Source organism: Neodiprion lecontei, chromosome 2, assembly GCF_021901455.1.
Source record: "Neodiprion lecontei isolate iyNeoLeco1 chromosome 2, iyNeoLeco1.1, whole genome shotgun sequence".
Taxonomy (NCBI): Eukaryota; Metazoa; Arthropoda; class Insecta; order Hymenoptera; family Diprionidae; genus Neodiprion; species Neodiprion lecontei.
Genome location: NC_060261.1, coordinates 33,078,021 through 33,096,402, shown reverse-complemented (window position 1 = coordinate 33,096,402; position 18,382 = coordinate 33,078,021). Strand labels below are relative to the sequence as shown.

At 38.2% G+C, this 18,382-nt stretch overlaps 2 protein-coding genes and 1 long non-coding RNA gene across 4 annotated transcripts; 2 read left to right on the top strand and 1 right to left on the bottom strand.

Annotated features, from left to right (window-relative positions):
* Window positions 1-571: 571 nt before the first annotated feature.
* Window positions 572-2,245, top strand: LOC107222460 (trypsin). Its single transcript, XM_015661839.2, has 4 exons — window positions 572-703; window positions 785-1,148; window positions 1,537-1,855; window positions 1,949-2,245. The coding sequence occupies exons 1-4, from the start codon at window positions 604-606 to the stop codon at window positions 2,108-2,110; spliced, it is 945 nt and encodes a 314-aa protein (XP_015517325.1). The 5' UTR covers window positions 572-603; the 3' UTR covers window positions 2,111-2,245.
* A 438-nt stretch (window positions 2,246-2,683) lies between these two features.
* On the bottom strand, window positions 2,684-5,676 carry LOC107222456 (geranylgeranyl transferase type-2 subunit alpha). 2 transcript variants are annotated; one of them, XM_015661835.2, is made up of 7 exons: window positions 5,591-5,676; window positions 5,207-5,317; window positions 4,786-4,904; window positions 4,494-4,681; window positions 4,210-4,407; window positions 3,528-4,130; window positions 2,684-3,442 (listed from the first exon to the last, which is right to left on the bottom strand). In XM_015661835.2, exons 1-7 carry the CDS (start codon window positions 5,591-5,593, stop codon window positions 2,967-2,969), a joined length of 1,698 nt encoding a protein of 565 aa, XP_015517321.2. In that variant the 5' UTR covers window positions 5,594-5,676; the 3' UTR covers window positions 2,684-2,966. The 2 variants fall into 2 exon arrangements, with proteins under 2 accessions (XP_015517321.2, XP_046587427.1); XM_046731471.1 differs by lacking the exon at window positions 5,207-5,317 and having other exon boundaries at window positions 5,591-5,658.
* Window positions 5,677-7,441: 1,765 nt separating this feature from the next.
* LOC124292843 lies at window positions 7,442-8,832 on the top strand. The gene is made up of 3 exons (XR_006902778.1): window positions 7,442-7,549; window positions 7,823-7,916; window positions 8,794-8,832. It is a non-coding gene; the product is annotated as an uncharacterized LOC124292843 (long non-coding RNA).
* Window positions 8,833-18,382: the final 9,550 nt, after the last annotated feature.

Here is an 18,382-nt window from a genome sequence, read left to right as displayed (position 1 = left end):
AATGAAAAAATACGCACTACATTAGAAGGTTGGAAGCGCAGTTGTGTTCAATGCTTAATATCTTCCTTGATTATTAATATTTTTCTAACAACTAAGGATGACTTTCGACGGCAAAAATGTGACAAACAACTTAACAATAAGAAAAATTTCATTTGCTTTCAATTGATTACAAACGTTTTCCCATTTTCAGCCATCACAGCTTTCTCAGTGCCCCTGAGTTCAATTTTCTGAATTTTTCAGTTGTCTTTGCGCCAAAATATTCGTAAAAGAATGGTACTCATAGAAAAGGTCAATAAGAACAAATGCTAGTTGTTGAGATTTTAAACCTTCCTAAACCTCTGAAATAATCGTTTTACTTTTACTTTATTGCGCTCCTACCAGTCCGATACTTATATCAGCGAACGGGAAGTTGCTTGGTAAATATCAAAACGAAACATTGACAAATTTTAATCACAAAGAGATTTATCTGTATCAAGTGTGACTATCACCTTTGAATCTATAGTTTAGAGATAATGACGAATTTCTGTTAATTTGATCAACCCCCTATCTGCGAATGAGATTTTGGTGATAGGTTGCCGACACTTCTACACATGCCCGTATGAAATGGTATATAAAACGACGGTGAAACGTGGGAAGTTTGTCCAAAGCACGATGAAATTCGCCGCGATCGCTTGTTTGGCTGTCCTCGCGACTGTAGCTGCCGGTAAGTCTGCGTCTGATAATTAACTCTGAACGTATTATAACAAAGTGGATTTCTGAAGTGAATTTTGTCAACGAATTGCAGTTGGTGAGGCCAACCCTACTTGGGCGCGGGCCTTCCCCGAGCACAACGTCCAGGGTGCTTATCCCGATCTCCACCACCTCTACGGCAACAGCCGCATCGTAAACGGTCAGGATGCCGTCCAGGGTGCCTACCCCTATCAAGTGTCTCTCTGGTGGGGATGGAGCATCATCATTTCCGCCAGCCACAGCTGCGGTGGATCCCTCATCAGCGAGGAGTGGGTAGTCACCGCTGCTCACTGCTTCACCGAGCTCCCAAGCTTCGGTAGCACCACCGTCTATGCCGGAAAGCACCTCATCAACGTCGTCGAAAGCACTCAGCAGTCCAGTGCTGTCGGCCAGACCTTCATTCACCCGTCTTACACTGGGTAAGGATAAATCTTACAGGGAACCTACTCAAAGTGTAGGTACCTCACCGATTTCCTTCTTTTCGAAATTCCTTTATTCTGTGATGTGTCGTAGCAAATGAAGAATCGTTAGACAAGTATTTTATTACGGGAAAATTCGGCTGTTCAAGAGTTGAATACGACCGCCAAAGTTTACTTACAAAAATCAGTTTTACATTCAAAAAGAGTTTTTACCTCTTGAATGACTGAACTGGGACGTAAAACAAAGTGTCTAATTTTTTTTCATACGCTACGACACACCATGGTATGAAGAAAATCGGTGTGATACCACATACACTTCGGGTACTTTCCATGACGGATAGATCTGGGGTTGATGATTGACCTTACGCATGCTATTTTTGAATTTCAGCGGTGTAGCACCTCACGACATCGCTTTAATCAAGCTCGCTAGCCCCTTCACCCTGAACGCCAATGTAGCCACGATCCGTCTGCCAGCTGCAGGAACCCTGCACGCCGGAGACGCGGTCCTCTCTGGATGGGGATCCGTTTCCCAGACCATACTTCCGTCGATGCCGAGCGTTTTGCAGACGGCCACCATCCCCATCGTCGACACCCAAGTGTGCTACGACGCCTTGTCCAGATTCGTAGCCAACCCTCCTCTGGTGCCAACCGCCATTGACAACGTCTGCACTGGACCCCTCGACAACTCGAGGATCTCCGCCTGCTCCGTAAGTAATCGATTCGATCATCCGCAACGTTTGATGTGCGTGGCCGCAGGGTTTCGTTGATTTCTTACTATGTAAATGATTCGCATTGATCAGGGTGACTCCGGTGGCCCATTGGCTCAATTGATCTCCGGATCATGGGAACTCGTCGGTATTGTATCCTGGGGACTTTCGCCATGCGGAACTGTCGGCGCACCGTCTGTATTCGTCCGTGCATCTGCCTACATTGACTGGATCGATGGAATAATAAGCAACTAAACAATTACGGTTAGCTAAGATCAGGAAATACGTAATTTTTCGATGAAAGACCTATCGCTTTTCTTTAACGGTGATTTGTTACACTTAACTCGGTGAAAATACAGAGCTGTTTGAATACAACTTGTAAAGCACTAACATATGCCTACTCGTGTTTGTTTTTTGTACCTTTCCAATCCATAATCCCAAAGAGTAAATATTGCGAAATAATATACAAATGTGCGGTTGAATGCAAAGAAATCATTTCTAGTCGCACTATAATCATTCTAAGGTAACTTTCCTCTATATGTACCTATATTTTGACTTCCGGAAATCCGTAAGTATAATTCAAAGATTGCGAAACGAACTGCTTTATAAAAAATCAAACTTTCACGATTTTGTTCGGGATCACCCTTTTTCGGTAATATACTATTTCTTCGCGTTTTGAGTCTATTGGTTTTTTGGGACTGCAAATATTGGTTCCCAAAATATTGATTTATGATACAATGGAAAATGGTGAATTTTACACAAAAATTACCTGAATTAATTTAACTGTAGTGATGACATAAGATGAGGTGGAAATAATGATTAACATTATCTAGGAATGTGAATATTTATTCGAAACTGGTGTTGTGTGCTTCCGAACACATACCTAATTATACCATCCATCATTCATACAGTATTTACAGCACTGTACGGGACGAATGTCTGTGCGTACAACAGAATCAAATACGTAGCAATAAGCATGATTGAAGAATTTGCAAACACGATTAATATCAAGTACAAAATTTCATTGCATATGCAAAATTTCGTTTGTTGCTTCTACGTCTTCATAGTTCATTAGACTCAGTATTTACAAAATGTATCAGAAGAATCAAACTCATGATGAAGAATCAATGTTTGAGCCTGGTTGACTAGTTAAAAACACTTTGAGTTCAGGTGAAATCATGGTCAACTGTGTGAGAATGTCAGTTGCATTAGAAACAGGATTGTCACGTATATCGAGCTCAGTCAAGTTATTTCGTTTAACTAAATCCAGTATCTCATCTAGACTAGACAACTTATTGTCCCGCAATGACAAAAACCTGAGCGATTCCAACGTTGGGAATCGCTGCAGTGATTTTATACCGTTACTTGACAAAGACAGCTTCACACATGACTGCAAAGCGCAAAGTTTCTGTAGCGAATCACCCAATTGATTACCAGCTAGATTTATTTGCTCCATAAAGCTCATGTACCGCTCCATCCAAAGTGTTGTAAGATTCATACACGGTAGAACGATCTGAGAAATTTCACATTCGATCCCTTTGTCCGCGAAAATATGACGTATCATAAATTCTATTACGTATTTGCTTCCTGAAATGGTAACATAAGTTTTGATACCTTTGGAGTAGAAATAATCTGCATTGAATTACTGTAATTCAGTAAAAGTGAAACTCACGCAAATCTTTGTAGTATTGAGATCGCTTTTTATCAATCCGAATTAAGGTATCCAAGTCGTTCAAAATAGTGGCATGATATTTAACAGCATCAATGTTCTTCATGAGAATTATACCTGTCAGCAATGCCCATTTATTATCTGGTTCTATTTCTGCAAGTTGTTTGTAATTCTCCAACTGTGTACTCAAGTGTTTGACGTTGTGCTCCTGATTGCATGGCAATTCACTTTTATAAGCCCAAGCCTGATCATCCAAGGACCAGTTAAGCTGGTAATCAACTCCGTCGTGCAACACCTCAACGACACTATTCCTCTTCAAGTTTACCCCATTTTCAGGGAAAGTTGCAATCCACACAGAAGTGTAGTTTTTAGCATTACAAGATCTGAACTCTGTGTCGATCAAATTTTCGTCTACTTTGAGTTGGGTGTTACTCTTGTTCAATGACACTTCCTTATTAAAAGCAATGACTATTCTGGCTTCATTCATTCTTATTCCCCATACAGTTTTATTTGATGTTGACCTGGTATTCAGAAGCCATCTTTGATAAAACCAGGCACTGGTATCATTTGGATCAGTGAAGGTGGCGTTCATTACAAGATCAAGTTCTGGAAACATAAAATATATGCTATGTTCGTTAAGTGTATTTGAGTACATTGGAAATTATCAAGGTGCTGAAATATTCACCTTCAATGTGTTTATCCTCCCTAATAGGTAGCTCTCCGTTTTCATCCGGAAACATTTTTGGCAATATTAGACTACGATAGTGCCACGACGAGTAATTGGAGAAATTAGTTTCTATTTTCGTTGTCGAAAACTTGAACTCCTCATCCTCTGGTATGCCAGCCTTTTTTACAACGTACTGCCTGTAGTCCCAGCAGTGAACTGGAACAGAAACAAATAAATAATTAAATGGAAAATATTTTTTAAATAATAATCCACTAATTTTTATGACTGTATCATAGACCCACAATTCCTCTCATCCAAATTCAAGCACTTCGCACACAGTGATAGTTCCGTTGCCCAGTCTGGTTCGGGTAAATGATCGTTCACCCAACATCTCTGATGCCATACGCTATAAGACTTTGGATTAGCCCGTAAGCAGTGCTCAGTTAATATTAATTCCTTCTTCAATTGTTCTACGTAATCTTCTTGACTCCTGAAAGATTAATCATGATGCAATATACTATTATTATTATTCATTTATTTATAACTATTTCTATAAAGACGTTGGTAGTCTTTCAAATTGGAAATAGAATTTACCATTTTATTCCACCAAAAGCTTCTCTGCGTACATTCCACAGAGTATAGATGTCAGGATTTTTCAGAACCATTTGCTCACTCATAAGGAATATTTCATCATCCCATATCCCTTCTTTTCTCTAATATAAGTAAATTTTGGATGAGTATTGTAAGAAATATTTATAGGATGCGAGTAGTAAAACGCATTCACTATCGAGTGGGCTGCTATTCTTCCTTGCCGCTTTAAAAATCATTGGAAACAAATGCAAGCTGAGACGACCAGTGAAAAAAATTACAATACGAGAAGACTGATGTAAATTTGAATTCTCAACTCTTCACGATTACAGATTAAATACTCTCTGGATGCTTGAAAACAAACCCAAAGCTTCAGGAAAAGGTGTGTTCACTTGAATGTAAGCAAGTGTGAAAAATATGATTAAACCTTTTTAAATATCAAGTCAATCCCAGCTCTGTATTGAACAACCTTCTTGGCCCTTTCTATTTTCTTCAATTCCTCCTGCTCCGCAGTAGTGCGGACTTTCACTCGACCATGCTGCAATTGAAAAATCCAAATAAATTCGATCTATGTTACGTTAGTTAAACTGATTTGAACTTTTTTGATCTTTTGAGAACACAAACGATGTCCAGCAGATAACAATCGAGGAGCTACAATTTTATTCCTGTACTTCAAGTTTCAGGTTAGGCGGTCCTGGTATTGAACGATTTTTCTCCAGAGGGTTTATATGTTCAAGACATCAGGTTAGGCAAAGTGCTAGCAGGTCATACTTTCTACAATATTTTCTTAGTACTAATTAATGATTCTCACCATTATTGCTCCGGTCACACTCGACTCTCAAAAAAGGTTATGTCACAACTTTGAAAATCCTACCAGAGCCATCGATAGTTTGCGAGTGATTAAGCGCATGCGCTGTGTGAGTGATTTTGAGCCATAGACTTATATTCTGAGCGTGCGGCAGCCATTTTACAGGGCCACAACCAACTTTATGCGCGGGAGATTTAAAGATAAAAATTGTTTGTGAAATACGTGGCGTTGACTGAACAATATAAAGACGGATACCCCTGGGTAAATTTCTGTGACCAGTTTTCGGTGGGCAAGTGGGCCCAGGTGGGCCTGGAAGCGTAGGAGGGTTCTGCTCTATCGAATCTACCTAACGAGCTCGCACCGACATTCGTAGCCGTAGTAACCAAAGTAGTGTCGGTATGGAAGCTTGAGATTGAGTCTCTACAAAGTGAGTGCGTAAGACTACTTGACTGCGACTTAAAAATGTCGATCAGCTCGATCATCCCCATGAGAAGACGCGTAACCGCGTCCAACGCCAACCACCCTAACAACCACCGAGCACCGCCAACCTTCGTCAACCACCTCCTCCCGCCGCCGAGTACCTTCGTCCTCCTCGTCGTCTTCGACCACCTCCGATCACTTTCAAGACCACCATACACCTCCCAATACCTCCCACCGCCTTCTACCATTTCCGAATACCTCCGACCACCCCCTAACACCCCCTACCGCCACCAACCGCCGCAGACCACTTCCGTCCTCTTCGACCCCCTGTTCCTCCATGTATTCTATAACATTGATATTCATAATTATTCTAACAACATTTCATTTGCTCTCTCGATCTTGATTTGTCGTAGGCATAGAATCGAAACGCTGTTTCAGCTAGTCGCAAGTGTAGACTCTACGTTGGGTACAGAAGCAGAATTGTTTTTCGAAAAGTGTTCGTATGGAAAAAAATTCAGAATGACTGTGATACATCACGGATGCGATAATTTTGATCTAGATGAAATGGATGCTCCGTATATGAGACAGTATTTAACTCAGTGTCCTGATTTAAAGACCTAAGAAGGTGATTGTGGGCGATTTTTTTTTTGGTAGAGAGATAGAACGAAGCTTCTTGAAATGTTCAGTGTATTTTAACTCACATTTGAAAGGTGGAAGCAAACATTTTTATCATCCAACTGTCGCAGAACGGCAGCGTTATTAGCTGACCGGTTGACTAGAAAACATCTCTTTAGTCAACGGCTGACCATCGAAGGGCCTGGCCGCTTGAATCTGGAATGGGCAGGAAAGATATAGTGCGAATTTGTTGTCTGAAATGTAAAAACTAAAATCATTATACATCATATCATATCATCATACCTTATACATCGTACATCATACATCGTACATCATACATCATCATACATCATACATCATACATAGTATTAAAGTTCGAAACCAAAGACTGGATGTTTCGGATGTTCGGATATTCAGAAACTGACGTCACCCAATTTTTTTTCCTTTGACGTCATCGATCTAAACTCGGCTAGCCAAATTTCTCAGTCTGGAAACGAACGCGCAGTAGAGCGGACGTATGAGAATCGCGCTCCGTAGATTTCGAGTACCGGATTCTCTACCTCCTGGATTATGCGCTCTGGGTCCGCTTCCTGGTGCAACTCGACTTCCAGGACAAGCGCTCCGTGATTTCTACGCTCCAGGTCCGCTACCTGATGAAACTCGACTTCCAGAGCAAGCGCTCCGTAGTTTCTGCGCTCCAGGTCCGCTACCTGGTGAAACTCGACTTTGCTAATAAAAAATGTTCTCGGTGAAATGTGTAAATGAAAAATTATATTGATCTATACACGATATTTTTGATGTGTTTTAAATACTGGAAATATTTATTGGTATTCGAGGTATAACCCGAGGTGGTTGGAGGTGGTCGGAGGTTTTTAGGAGTGGTTGCGGGGGATCGAGGTGGACGAGGAGGACGAGGATTTGTGCGCTGTGAGTATAACATTTTTAAAATATTTAATGGCAATTGATGTTATATTTTATTTTTAATTTTTCAAACTTGTCACGCATACAACAAATTATTTCCATTCATTTTTCGCGCAAGCCCAAATTCAGTAGCTATCAATGCGCTAATAAAAGTCCAATAATTTTTTATAATTTTCTCATGAACTTCTTGGTGAAATGTGACAATGAGAAAAATTATATTAATCCTTACACAATATTTTTGATGAGTTCTAATACTTGAAATATTTATTGGTATTCGAGGTATGACCCGAGGTGGTCAGCAGTGGTCGTTGGAGGTGGTCGGAGGTGATTGCGGGTGATCGAGGTGGACGACGAGGACGAGAACTTGAGCACTGTGAGTATAAAATTTTCATAATATTTAATGCAGTAGCAGTAGAAGTAGGAGTAGAATTGGGAGTAGGATCAGGAGTAGGAGTAGGATCAAAAGTAAGCGAAACGTGGGTAGGTAGGAAGCGTAGGGTAGGGTACAGTAGGGTGGGGTGGGGTAAGGTAGGCTAGGGTACGGTAGGGTGTAGGGTAGGGTGAGGGTAGGGTAGGTTAGGTTTTTTTTCAAATGACCCTTTCCTGACTAATTGGACCCCCAGGAACTCAGAAAACGCAGCGAAAAGAGCGTGTGATCAATAGGCAAGAAGTTACGAAGGAAAAAGCACCTGCTGAAAAATGTCGAAAATACAGGTTCTGGTTTTTTGACTGTAACTTTTGATCCGCTGCTCGCAGCGTATCGGGACTGCGCTTAATCGATTTCTCTCGCAAAACTACGTCGGAATAGTGCCAGAAAGAATTTATTCCAGCAGTTTTCGAAATCGGGAAAATTTTCGCCAAAAATGCAAAGGGGTTAGCCTTACTTTTTCTTCAATTTTGAAGCCAAAAATTTGTGGTCTCAGATTCGACTTGTATCACCTAACCTTTCCTAACGAATTGGATCCCCAGGAGTTCAGAAAACGCAGCGCAAAGAGCGTGGGATCAACAGGAAAGAAGTAACGAAGGAAAATGCACCTGCTGAAAAATGTTGAAACCTAAGGTTCTGGTTTTTTGGCTGTAAATTTTTATCCGCTGCTCGCAGCGAATCGGGACTGCGCTTAATCGATTTGTCTCGCAAAATTGCGTCCGAATAGTGCCAGAAAAAATTTATTCCAGCACTTTTCAAATGTTAATCCTCACATAATATTTTTGATGTGTTCTTATACTGAAAATATTTATTGCTATTCCAGGTACAACCCGAGATGGTTATCGGTGGTTGTTCGAGGGGGTTGGCGATTGTTGGAGGTGGTCGGAGGTGGACGAGGAGGAGGACGAACTGAACTGAGTCTCAAAACCTTGTTGACATAAAAGCAGCTATTCGATAGAAATTATAGTTTATAGTTTACACAGCCCATTGCATGATATTTCATTATAAATACATATGTTTCAATGTATTTAGGAATAATTTATCAAATATACAGAGGTCATGTGCAAATAATAAATGAATTGATTCGACCGCAGTTTGATGTATTCATTAGAGCTTCAACAATAAATTTAAGCTTTGTTACTTCTTTTATTTTATTATGGATAATCAAAAACATTTCCGACTAATCGTGCTGTGGAAGCATGGGGATTAAACCAAATGTAGGAAAAGATTAGAAACAGTGGATGTAGAGTACGGGTATTTTTCTAATAATGCAAATAGAATAGAATACCGCGCCTTGCGAGTTAGCTTTCCAGACAGAGATGAATGATGAATTTTAAGGACTGCATTATCGTTGTTGAATACTCTAGGCCTCATGGGAAAAGAAAATCTGTAACGACAAAATTGATGCACCGGATCATCGTCGACTTTAACTTTTGAAATGTCCTACCATTTCCGAACACCTCCAACCATCCTATTTACCTATATTACTAGATTAGCTATGATATGAAAAGAGAAGAATTATTCATTTCGAAATGAGATTCTATTCGACGCGCGCTCGATGTATTCCATGACATTAGTATTCATAATTATTCCAACTACTTTTCATTTGCTCTCTCGATCTTGATTTTTCATAGGCATAGAATCGAAACGTTGTTTTAGCTGGTCGCAAGTGAAGTATCTGCGTTGGGTGGAGGAGCAGAATTGTTTTTCGAAAAGTATTCGGATGGAAAAAAATTCAGAGTAACTGTAATGCATCACGGATGCGCTAATTTTGAACGAGATGAAACGGATGCTTCGTATATGAGACAGTATTTAACGCTGCGCAGTGATTTAAAGACCTAGAAAGGCGACAGGGAGAGAAAGAACGACGCTTCTTAACACTTCGAGTGTATTTTAACACACATTTGAAAGATACGAGCGAAATTTTTCATCATCCAACTGTCGCAGAACGGCAGCGTTATCAGCCGAGCCGTTCACTGAAGAATATATCTTCAGTCAACGGCTGACCATCGAAGGGCATGGCCGCTTGAGTCTGGAATCGGCAGGAGAGATGAAGTGCGTATTTCTTGTATGAAACGTGAAAACTAAAAGCATTATACATCATATCATATCATCATACATCGTACACCATACATCATACATCGTACATCATACATCATACATCATCATACATGGTATTAAAGGTCGGAACCAAAGTTCGGATGTCGGATGTTCAGAAAGTGACGTCACCAATTCAAAATCAGCTAGCCGAATTCCTCAGTCGGGAAACAACCGCGCAGTAGAGCGGACGTATGAGAGTCGCGCTCCGCAAATTTCGAGTACCGGGTTCTCAACCTCCCGGATCCCGCGCTTCGGGTCCGCTACGTATTTCGAGTACCGGGTTCTCAACCTCCCGGATCCCGCGCCTCGGGTCCGCTACGCGGTGAAACTCGACTTCCAGGACAAGCGCTCCGTAATTTCTTTACTCCAGGTCCGCTACCTGGTGAAACACGACTTTCAGGACACGCGCTCCGTAGTTTTTGCGCTCAAGGTCCACTACCTGCAGGAACTCGACTTCCAGAACAAGCGCTCCGTAGTTTTGGCTGTCCAGGTACTTGACCTGATGACTTTTGACCTCCGGGAGTAATTTTGCGTAGTTTCGGCTGTACAGGTTCGTGACCTCGTGACTTTTGACCAAGCACTGTGTAGCTTCTGCGCGGGTCCGCTACGCGGTGAAACTCGACTTCCAGGATAAGCGCTCCGTGGTTCCTCGTTCATGTTTACAATAAATTATTTCAATTCGTTTTTCGCGCAAGCCCAAATTCAGTAGCTGTCAGTGCGCTAATAAAATTTCTATAACTTTATAATCTTCTCATAATCTTTTTGGTAAAATATGTCGATAAGAAAATTATATTAAACCTTACACATTATTTTTGATTTGTTCTCATGCTGAAAATATTTATTAGTATTCGAGGTATAACTCGAGGTGGTTGGCGGTGGTCGTTGGGGGTGGTTAGGGGCGGTTGCGGGTAATCGAGGTGATTCAGGAAAGCGGACGAGGATTTGTGCTCGGTGAGTAAAACACTTTTATAATATTTCACGGCAATTGTAATTATATTTTATCTAAAATATTTCAAACTGGTCATGTTTACATTAAATTATTTCAATTCATTTTTCGCGCAAGCACATATTCAGTAGCTATGAATAAGCTTATACAATTTATCATGTTATTAATTAATTAATTAATCAATTTCTCAATTATATTAATCCTTACACAATATTTTCGATGTGTTCTTAAACTGAAAATATTTTTTACTATTCAAGGTATAACCTGAGGTGGTTGAAGGTGGTAGGAGGTGGACGAGGAGGAGGACGAGGAGGACGAGGATTTGTGCTGGGTGAGTAAAACACTTTTATAATATTTGATGGCAATTGTAATTATATTTCATCTGAAGTATTACAAACTTGTCACGTTTACAATAAATTATTTCAATTCATTTTTCGTGCAAGCACATATTCAGTAGCTATGAACAATCTTGTACAATTCATTATATTATCAATTAGTTAATTAATATTCTTATAATATTTCATGGCAATTGTCATTATATTTCATCTGAAATATTACAAACTTGTCACGTTTACAATAAATTATTTCAATTCGTTTTTCGTGCAAGCACATATTCAGTAGCTATGAATAATCTTGTACAATTTATTATATTATCAATTAGTTAATTAATATTCTTATAATATTTCATGGCAATTGTAATCATATTTCATCTGAAATATTACAAACTTGTCACGTTTACAATGAATTATTTCAATTCATCTTTCGTGCAAGCACATATTCAGTAGCTATGAATAATCTTGTACAATTCATTATATTATCAATTAGTTAATTAATATTCTTATAATATTTCATGGCAATTGTAATCATGTTTCATCTGAAATATTACAAACTTGTCACGTTTACAATAAATTATTTCAATTCGTTTTTCGTGCAAGCACATATTCAGTAGTTATGAATAATCTTGTACAATTTATTATATTATCAATTAGTTAATTAATATTCTTATAATATTTCATGGCAATTGTAATCATATTTCATCTGAAATATTACAAACTTGTCACGTTTACAATAAATTATTTCAATTCATCTTTCGTGCAAGCACATATTCAGTAGCTATGAATAATCTTGTACAATTCATTATATTATCAATTAGTTAATTAATATTCTTATAATATTTAATGGCAATTGTAATTATATTTCATCTGAAGTATTACAAACTTGTCACGTTTACAATAAATTATTTCAATTCATCTTTCGTGCAAGCACATATTCAGTAGCTATGAATAATCTTATACAATTTATTATATTTTTAATTAATTAATTAATTACATTCATCCTTACACAATATTTTTGATGTGTTCCTATACTTAAAATATTCATTACTATTACAGGTATAACCCGAGGTGGCCGGAGGTGGACGAGGAGGAGGACGAGCTGGACGAGGAGGAGGACGAGGTGGACGAGGAAGAGGCGGGGTGGGTCGTGGGAGAGGACCTCTCCTCTCCTCAGAGGAGGGGAGGGGAAGGGGGAGGGGCAGGGAAGGGGGAGAGGTGGGCGGGTAGGGGGAAGGGAAGGGAAGGGCTGGGGAGGGGGAAGGGGAGGGGGAGGGGGGAGGGGGAGGGGGGGAGGGGCAGGGGGGAGGGGGAGGGGGGGGGAGGAGGGGGGGAGGAGGGGAGGAGGGGAGGGGGAGGGCGGAGGGGGGGGAGGGGCGGGAGGGGGGCGGGAGAGGGCGGGGAGGGGGGGGGGGGCGGGAGGGGGGGGGGGGGGGGGGAGGGGGGGGGGGGGGGGGCGGGAGGGAGGGAGTGGCGGACGGATGTCAATGCAAGCCCGTTAGAGTAAATAGAGCAAAACACCCCCCTCCCTCCCGCCCCCCCCTCCCGCCCCCCCCCTCCCGCCCTCCCGCCCCCTCTCCCTCCCTCCCGCCCCCCCTCCCCCCTCCCCCTCCCCCCCTCCCGCCCTCCCCCTCCCCCTCCCCCTCCCCCTCCCCCCTCCCCCTCCCCCTCCCCCTCCCCCCTCCCCCTCCCCCTCCCCCTCCCCTTCCCCCTCCCCAGCCCTTCCCTTCCCTTCCCCCTACCCGCCCACCTCTCCCCCTTCCCTGCCCCTCCCCCTTCCCCTCCCCTCCTCTGAGGAGAGGAGAGGTCCTCTCCCACGACCCACCCCGCCTCTTCCTCGTCCACCTCGTCCTCCTCCTCGTCCAGCTCGTCCTCCTCCTCGTCCACCTCCGGCCACCTCGGGTTATACCTGTAATAGTAATGAATATTTTAAGTATAGGAACACATCAAAAATATTGTGTACGGATGAATGTAATTAATTAATTAATTAAAAATATAATAAATTGTATAAGATTATTCATAGCTACTGAATATGTGCTTGCACGAAAGATGAATTGAAATAATTTATTGTAAACGTGACAAGTTTGTAATACTTCAGATGAAATATAATTACAATTGCCATGAAATATTATAAGAATATTAATTAACTAATTGATAATATAATGAATTGTACAAGATTATTCATAGCTACTGAATATGTGCTTGCACGAAAGATGAATTGAAATAATTTATTGTAAACGTGACAAGTTTGTAATATTTCAGATGAAATATGATTACAATTGCCATGAAATATTATAAGAATATTAATTAACTAATTGATAATATAATAAATTGTACAAGATTATTCATAGCTACTGAATATGTGCTTGCACGAAAAACGAATTGAAATAATTTATTGTAAACGTGACAAGTTTGTAATATTTCAGATGAAATATAATGACAATTGCCATTAAATATTATAAGAATATTAATTAACTAATTGATAATATAATGAATTGTACAAGATTATTCATAGCTACTGAATATGTGCTTGCACGAAAGATGAATTGAAATAATTTATTGTAAACGTGACAAGTTTGTAATATTTCAGATGAAATATGATTACAATTGCCATGAAATATTATAAGAATATTAATTAACTAATTGATAATATAATAAATTGTACAAGATTATTCATAACTACTGAATATGTGCTTGCACGAAAAACGAATTGAAATAATTTATTGTAAACGTGACAAGTTTGTAATATTTCAGATGAAATATGATTACAATTGCCATGAAATATTATAAGAATATTAATTAACTAATTGATAATATAATGAATTGTACAAGATTATTCATAGCTACTGAATATGTGCTTGCACGAAAGATGAATTGAAATAATTCATTGTAAACGTGACAAGTTTGTAATATTTCAGATGAAATATGATTACAATTGCCATGAAATATTATAAGAATATTAATTAACTAATTGGTAATATAATAAATTGTACAAGATTATTCATAGCTACTGAATATGTGCTTGCACGAAAAACGAATTGAAATAATTTATTGTAAACGTGACAAGTTTGTAATATTTCAGATGAAATATGATTACAATTGCCATGAAATATTATAAGAATATTAATTAACTAATTGATAATATAATAAATTGTACAAGATTATTCATAGCTACTGAATATGTGCTTGCACGAAAAACGAATTGAAATAATTTATTGTAAACGTGACAAGTTTGTAATATTTCAGATGAAATATAATGACAATTGCCATTAAATATTATAAGAATATTAATTAACTAATTGATAATATAATGAATTGTACAAGATTATTCATAGCTACTGAATATGTGCTTGCACGAAAGATGAATTGAAATAATTTATTGTAAACGTGACAAGTTTGTAATATTTCAGATGAAATATGATTACAATTGCCATGAAATATTATAAGAATATTAATTAACTAATTGATAATATAATAAATTGTACAAGATTATTCATAGCTACTGAATATGTGCTTGCACGAAAAACGAATTGAAATAATTTATTGTAAACGTGACAAGTTTGTAATATTTCAGATGAAATATAATGACAATTGCCATTAAATATTATAAGAATATTAATTAACTAATTGATAATATAATGAATTGTACAAGATTATTCATAGCTACTGAATATGTGCTTGAATTGAAATAATTTATTGTAAACGTGACAAGTTTGTAATATTTCAGATGAAATATGATTACAATTGCCATGAAATATTATAAGAATATTAATTAACTAATTGATAATATAATAAATTGTACAAGATTATTCATAACTACTGAATATGTGCTTGCACGAAAAACGAATTGAAATAATTTATTGTAAACGTGACAAGTTTGTAATATTTCAGATGAAATATGATTACAATTGCCATGAAATATTATAAGAATATTAATTAACTAATTGATAATATAATGAATTGTACAAGATTATTCATAGCTACTGAATATGTGCTTGCACGAAAGATGAATTGAAATAATTCATTGTAAACGTGACAAGTTTGTAATATTTCAGATGAAATATGATTACAATTGCCATGAAATATTATAAGAATATTAATTAACTAATTGATAATATAATAAATTGTACAAGATTATTCATAGCTACTGAATATGTGCTTGCACGAAAAACGAATTGAAATAATTTATTGTAAACGTGACAAGTTTGTAATATTTCAGATGAAATATGATTACAATTGCCATGAAATATTATAAGAATATTAATTAACTAATTGATAATATAATAAATTGTACAAGATTATTCATAGCTACTGAATATGTGCTTGCACGAAAAACGAATTGAAATAATTTATTGTAAACGTGACAAGTTTGTAATATTTCAGATGAAATATAATGACAATTGCCATTAAATATTATAAGAATATTAATTAACTAATTGATAATATAATGAATTGTACAAGATTATTCATAGCTACTGAATATGTGCTTGCACGAAAGATGAATTGAAATAATTTATTGTAAACGTGACAAGTTTGTAATATTTCAGATGAAATATGATTACAATTGCCATGAAATATTATAAGAATATTAATTAACTAATTGATAATATAATAAATTGTACAAGATTATTCATAACTACTGAATATGTGCTTGCACGAAAAACGAATTGAAATAATTTATTGTAAACGTGACAAGTTTGTAATATTTCAGATGAAATATGATTACAATTGCCATGAAATATTATAAGAATATTAATTAACTAATTGATAATATAATGAATTGTACAAGATTATTCATAGCTACTGAATATGTGCTTGCACGAAAGATGAATTGAAATAATTCATTGTAAACGTGACAAGTTTGTAATATTTCAGATGAAATATGATTACAATTGCCATGAAATATTATAAGAATATTAATTAACTAATTGATAATATAATAAATTGTACAAGATTATTCATAGCTACTGAATATGTGCTTGCACGAAAAACGAATTGAAATAATTTATTGTAAACGTGACAAGTTTGTAATATTTCAGATGAAATATAATGACAATTGCCATTAAATATTATAAGAATATTAATTAACTAATTGATAATATAATGAATTGTACAAGATTGTTCATAGCTACTGAATATGTGCTTGCACGAAAAATGAATTGAAATAATTTATTGTAAACGTGACAAGTTTGTAATACTTCAGATGAAATATAATTACAATTGCCATCAAATATTATAAAAGTGTTTTACTCACCCAGCACAAATCCTCGTCCTCCTCGTCCTCCTCCTCGTCCACCTCCTACCACCTTCAACCACCTCAGGTTATACCTTGAATAGTAAAAAATATTTTCAGTTTAAGAACACATCGAAAATATTGTGTAAGGATTAATATAATTGAGAAATTGATTAATTAATTAATTAATAACATGATAAATTGTATAAGCTTATTCATAGCTACTGAATATGTGCTTGCGCGAAAAATGAATTGAAATAATTTAATGTAAACATGACCAGTTTGAAATATTTTAGATAAAATATAATTACAATTGCCGTGAAATATTATAAAAGTGTTTTACTCACCGAGCACAAATCCTCGTCCGCTTTCCTGAATCACCTCGATTACCCGCAACCGCCCCTAACCACCCCCAACGACCACCGCCAACCACCTCGAGTTATACCTCGAATACTAATAAATATTTTCAGCATGAGGACAAATCAAAAATAATGTGTAAGGTTTAATATAATTTTCTTATCGACATATTTTACCAAAAAGATTATGAGAAGATTATAAAGTTATAGAAATTTTATTAGCGCACTGACAGCTACTGAATTTGGGCTTGCGCGAAAAACGAATTGAAATAATTTATTGTAAACATGAACGAGGAACCACGGAGCGCTTATCCTGGAAGTCGAGTTTCACCGCGTAGCGGACCCGCGCAGAAGCTACACAGTGCTTGGTCAAAAGTCACGAGGTCACGAACCTGTACAGCCGAAACTACGCAAAATTACTCCCGGAGGTCAAAAGTCATCAGGTCAAGTACCTGGACAGCCAAAACTACGGAGCGCTTGTTCTGGAAGTCGAGTTCCTGCAGGTAGTGGACCTTGAGCGCAAAAACTACGGAGCGCGTGTCCTGAAAGTCGTGTTTCACCAGGTAGCGGACCTGGAGTAAAGAAATTACGGAGCGCTTGTCCTGGAAGTCGAGTTTCACCGCGTAGCGGACCCGAGGCGCGGGATCCGGGAGGTTGAGAACCCGGTACTCGAAATACGTAGCGGACCCGAAGCGCGGGATCCGGGAGGTTGAGAACCCGGTACTCGAAATTTGCGGAGCGCGACTCTCATACGTCCGCTCTACTGCGCGGTTGTTTCCCGACTGAGGAATTCGGCTAGCTGATTTTGAATTGGTGACGTCACTTTCTGAACATCCGACATCCGAACTTTGGTTCCGACCTTTAATACCATGTATGATGATGTATGATGTATGATGTACGATGTATGATGTATGGTGTACGATGTATGATGATATGATATGATGTATAATGCTTTTAGTTTTCACGTTTCATACAAGAAATACGCACTTCATCTCTCCTGCCGATTCCAGACTCAAGCGGCCATGCCCTTCGATGGTCAGCCGTTGACTGAAGATATATTCTTCAGTGAACGGCTCGGCTGATAACGCTGCCGTTCTGCGACAGTTGGATGATGAAAAATTTCGCTCGTATCTTTCAAATGTGTGTTAAAATACACTCGAAGTGTTAAGAAGCGTCGTTCTTTCTCTCCCTGTCGCCTTTCTAGGTCTTTAAATCACTGCGCAGCGTTAAATACTGTCTCATATACGAAGCATCCGTTTCATCTCGTTCAAAATTAGCGCATCCGTGATGTATTACAGTTACTCGGAATTTTTTTCCATCCGAATACTTTTCGAAAAACAATTTTGCTCCTCCACCCAACGCAGATACTTCACTTGCGACCAGCTAAAACAACGTTTCGATTCTATGCCTATGAAAATTCAAGATCGAGAGAGCAAATGAAAAGT

Bases quoted from the DNA above. Each gene is read 5' to 3' on its own strand.
- LOC107222460 (XM_015661839.2), top strand. From the start codon at position 604: ATGGTATATAAAACGACGGTGAAACGTGGGAAGTTTGTCCAAAGCACG. The intron at 1,149-1,536 runs GTAAGGATAAAT...TTTGAATTTCAG, and splicing joins ATTCACCCGTCTTACACTGG to CGGTGTAGCACCTCACGACA. The intron at 1,856-1,948 runs GTAAGTAATCGA...CGCATTGATCAG, and splicing joins CGAGGATCTCCGCCTGCTCC to GGTGACTCCGGTGGCCCATT.
- LOC107222456 (XM_015661835.2), bottom strand. The intron at 4,905-5,206 runs GTTTAATCATAT...TACTTATATTAG, and splicing joins TTGACTTGATATTTAAAAAG to AGAAAAGAAGGGATATGGGA. The intron at 4,682-4,785 runs GTAAATTCTATT...TTAATCTTTCAG, and splicing joins GCTTTTGGTGGAATAAAATG to GAGTCAAGAAGATTACGTAG.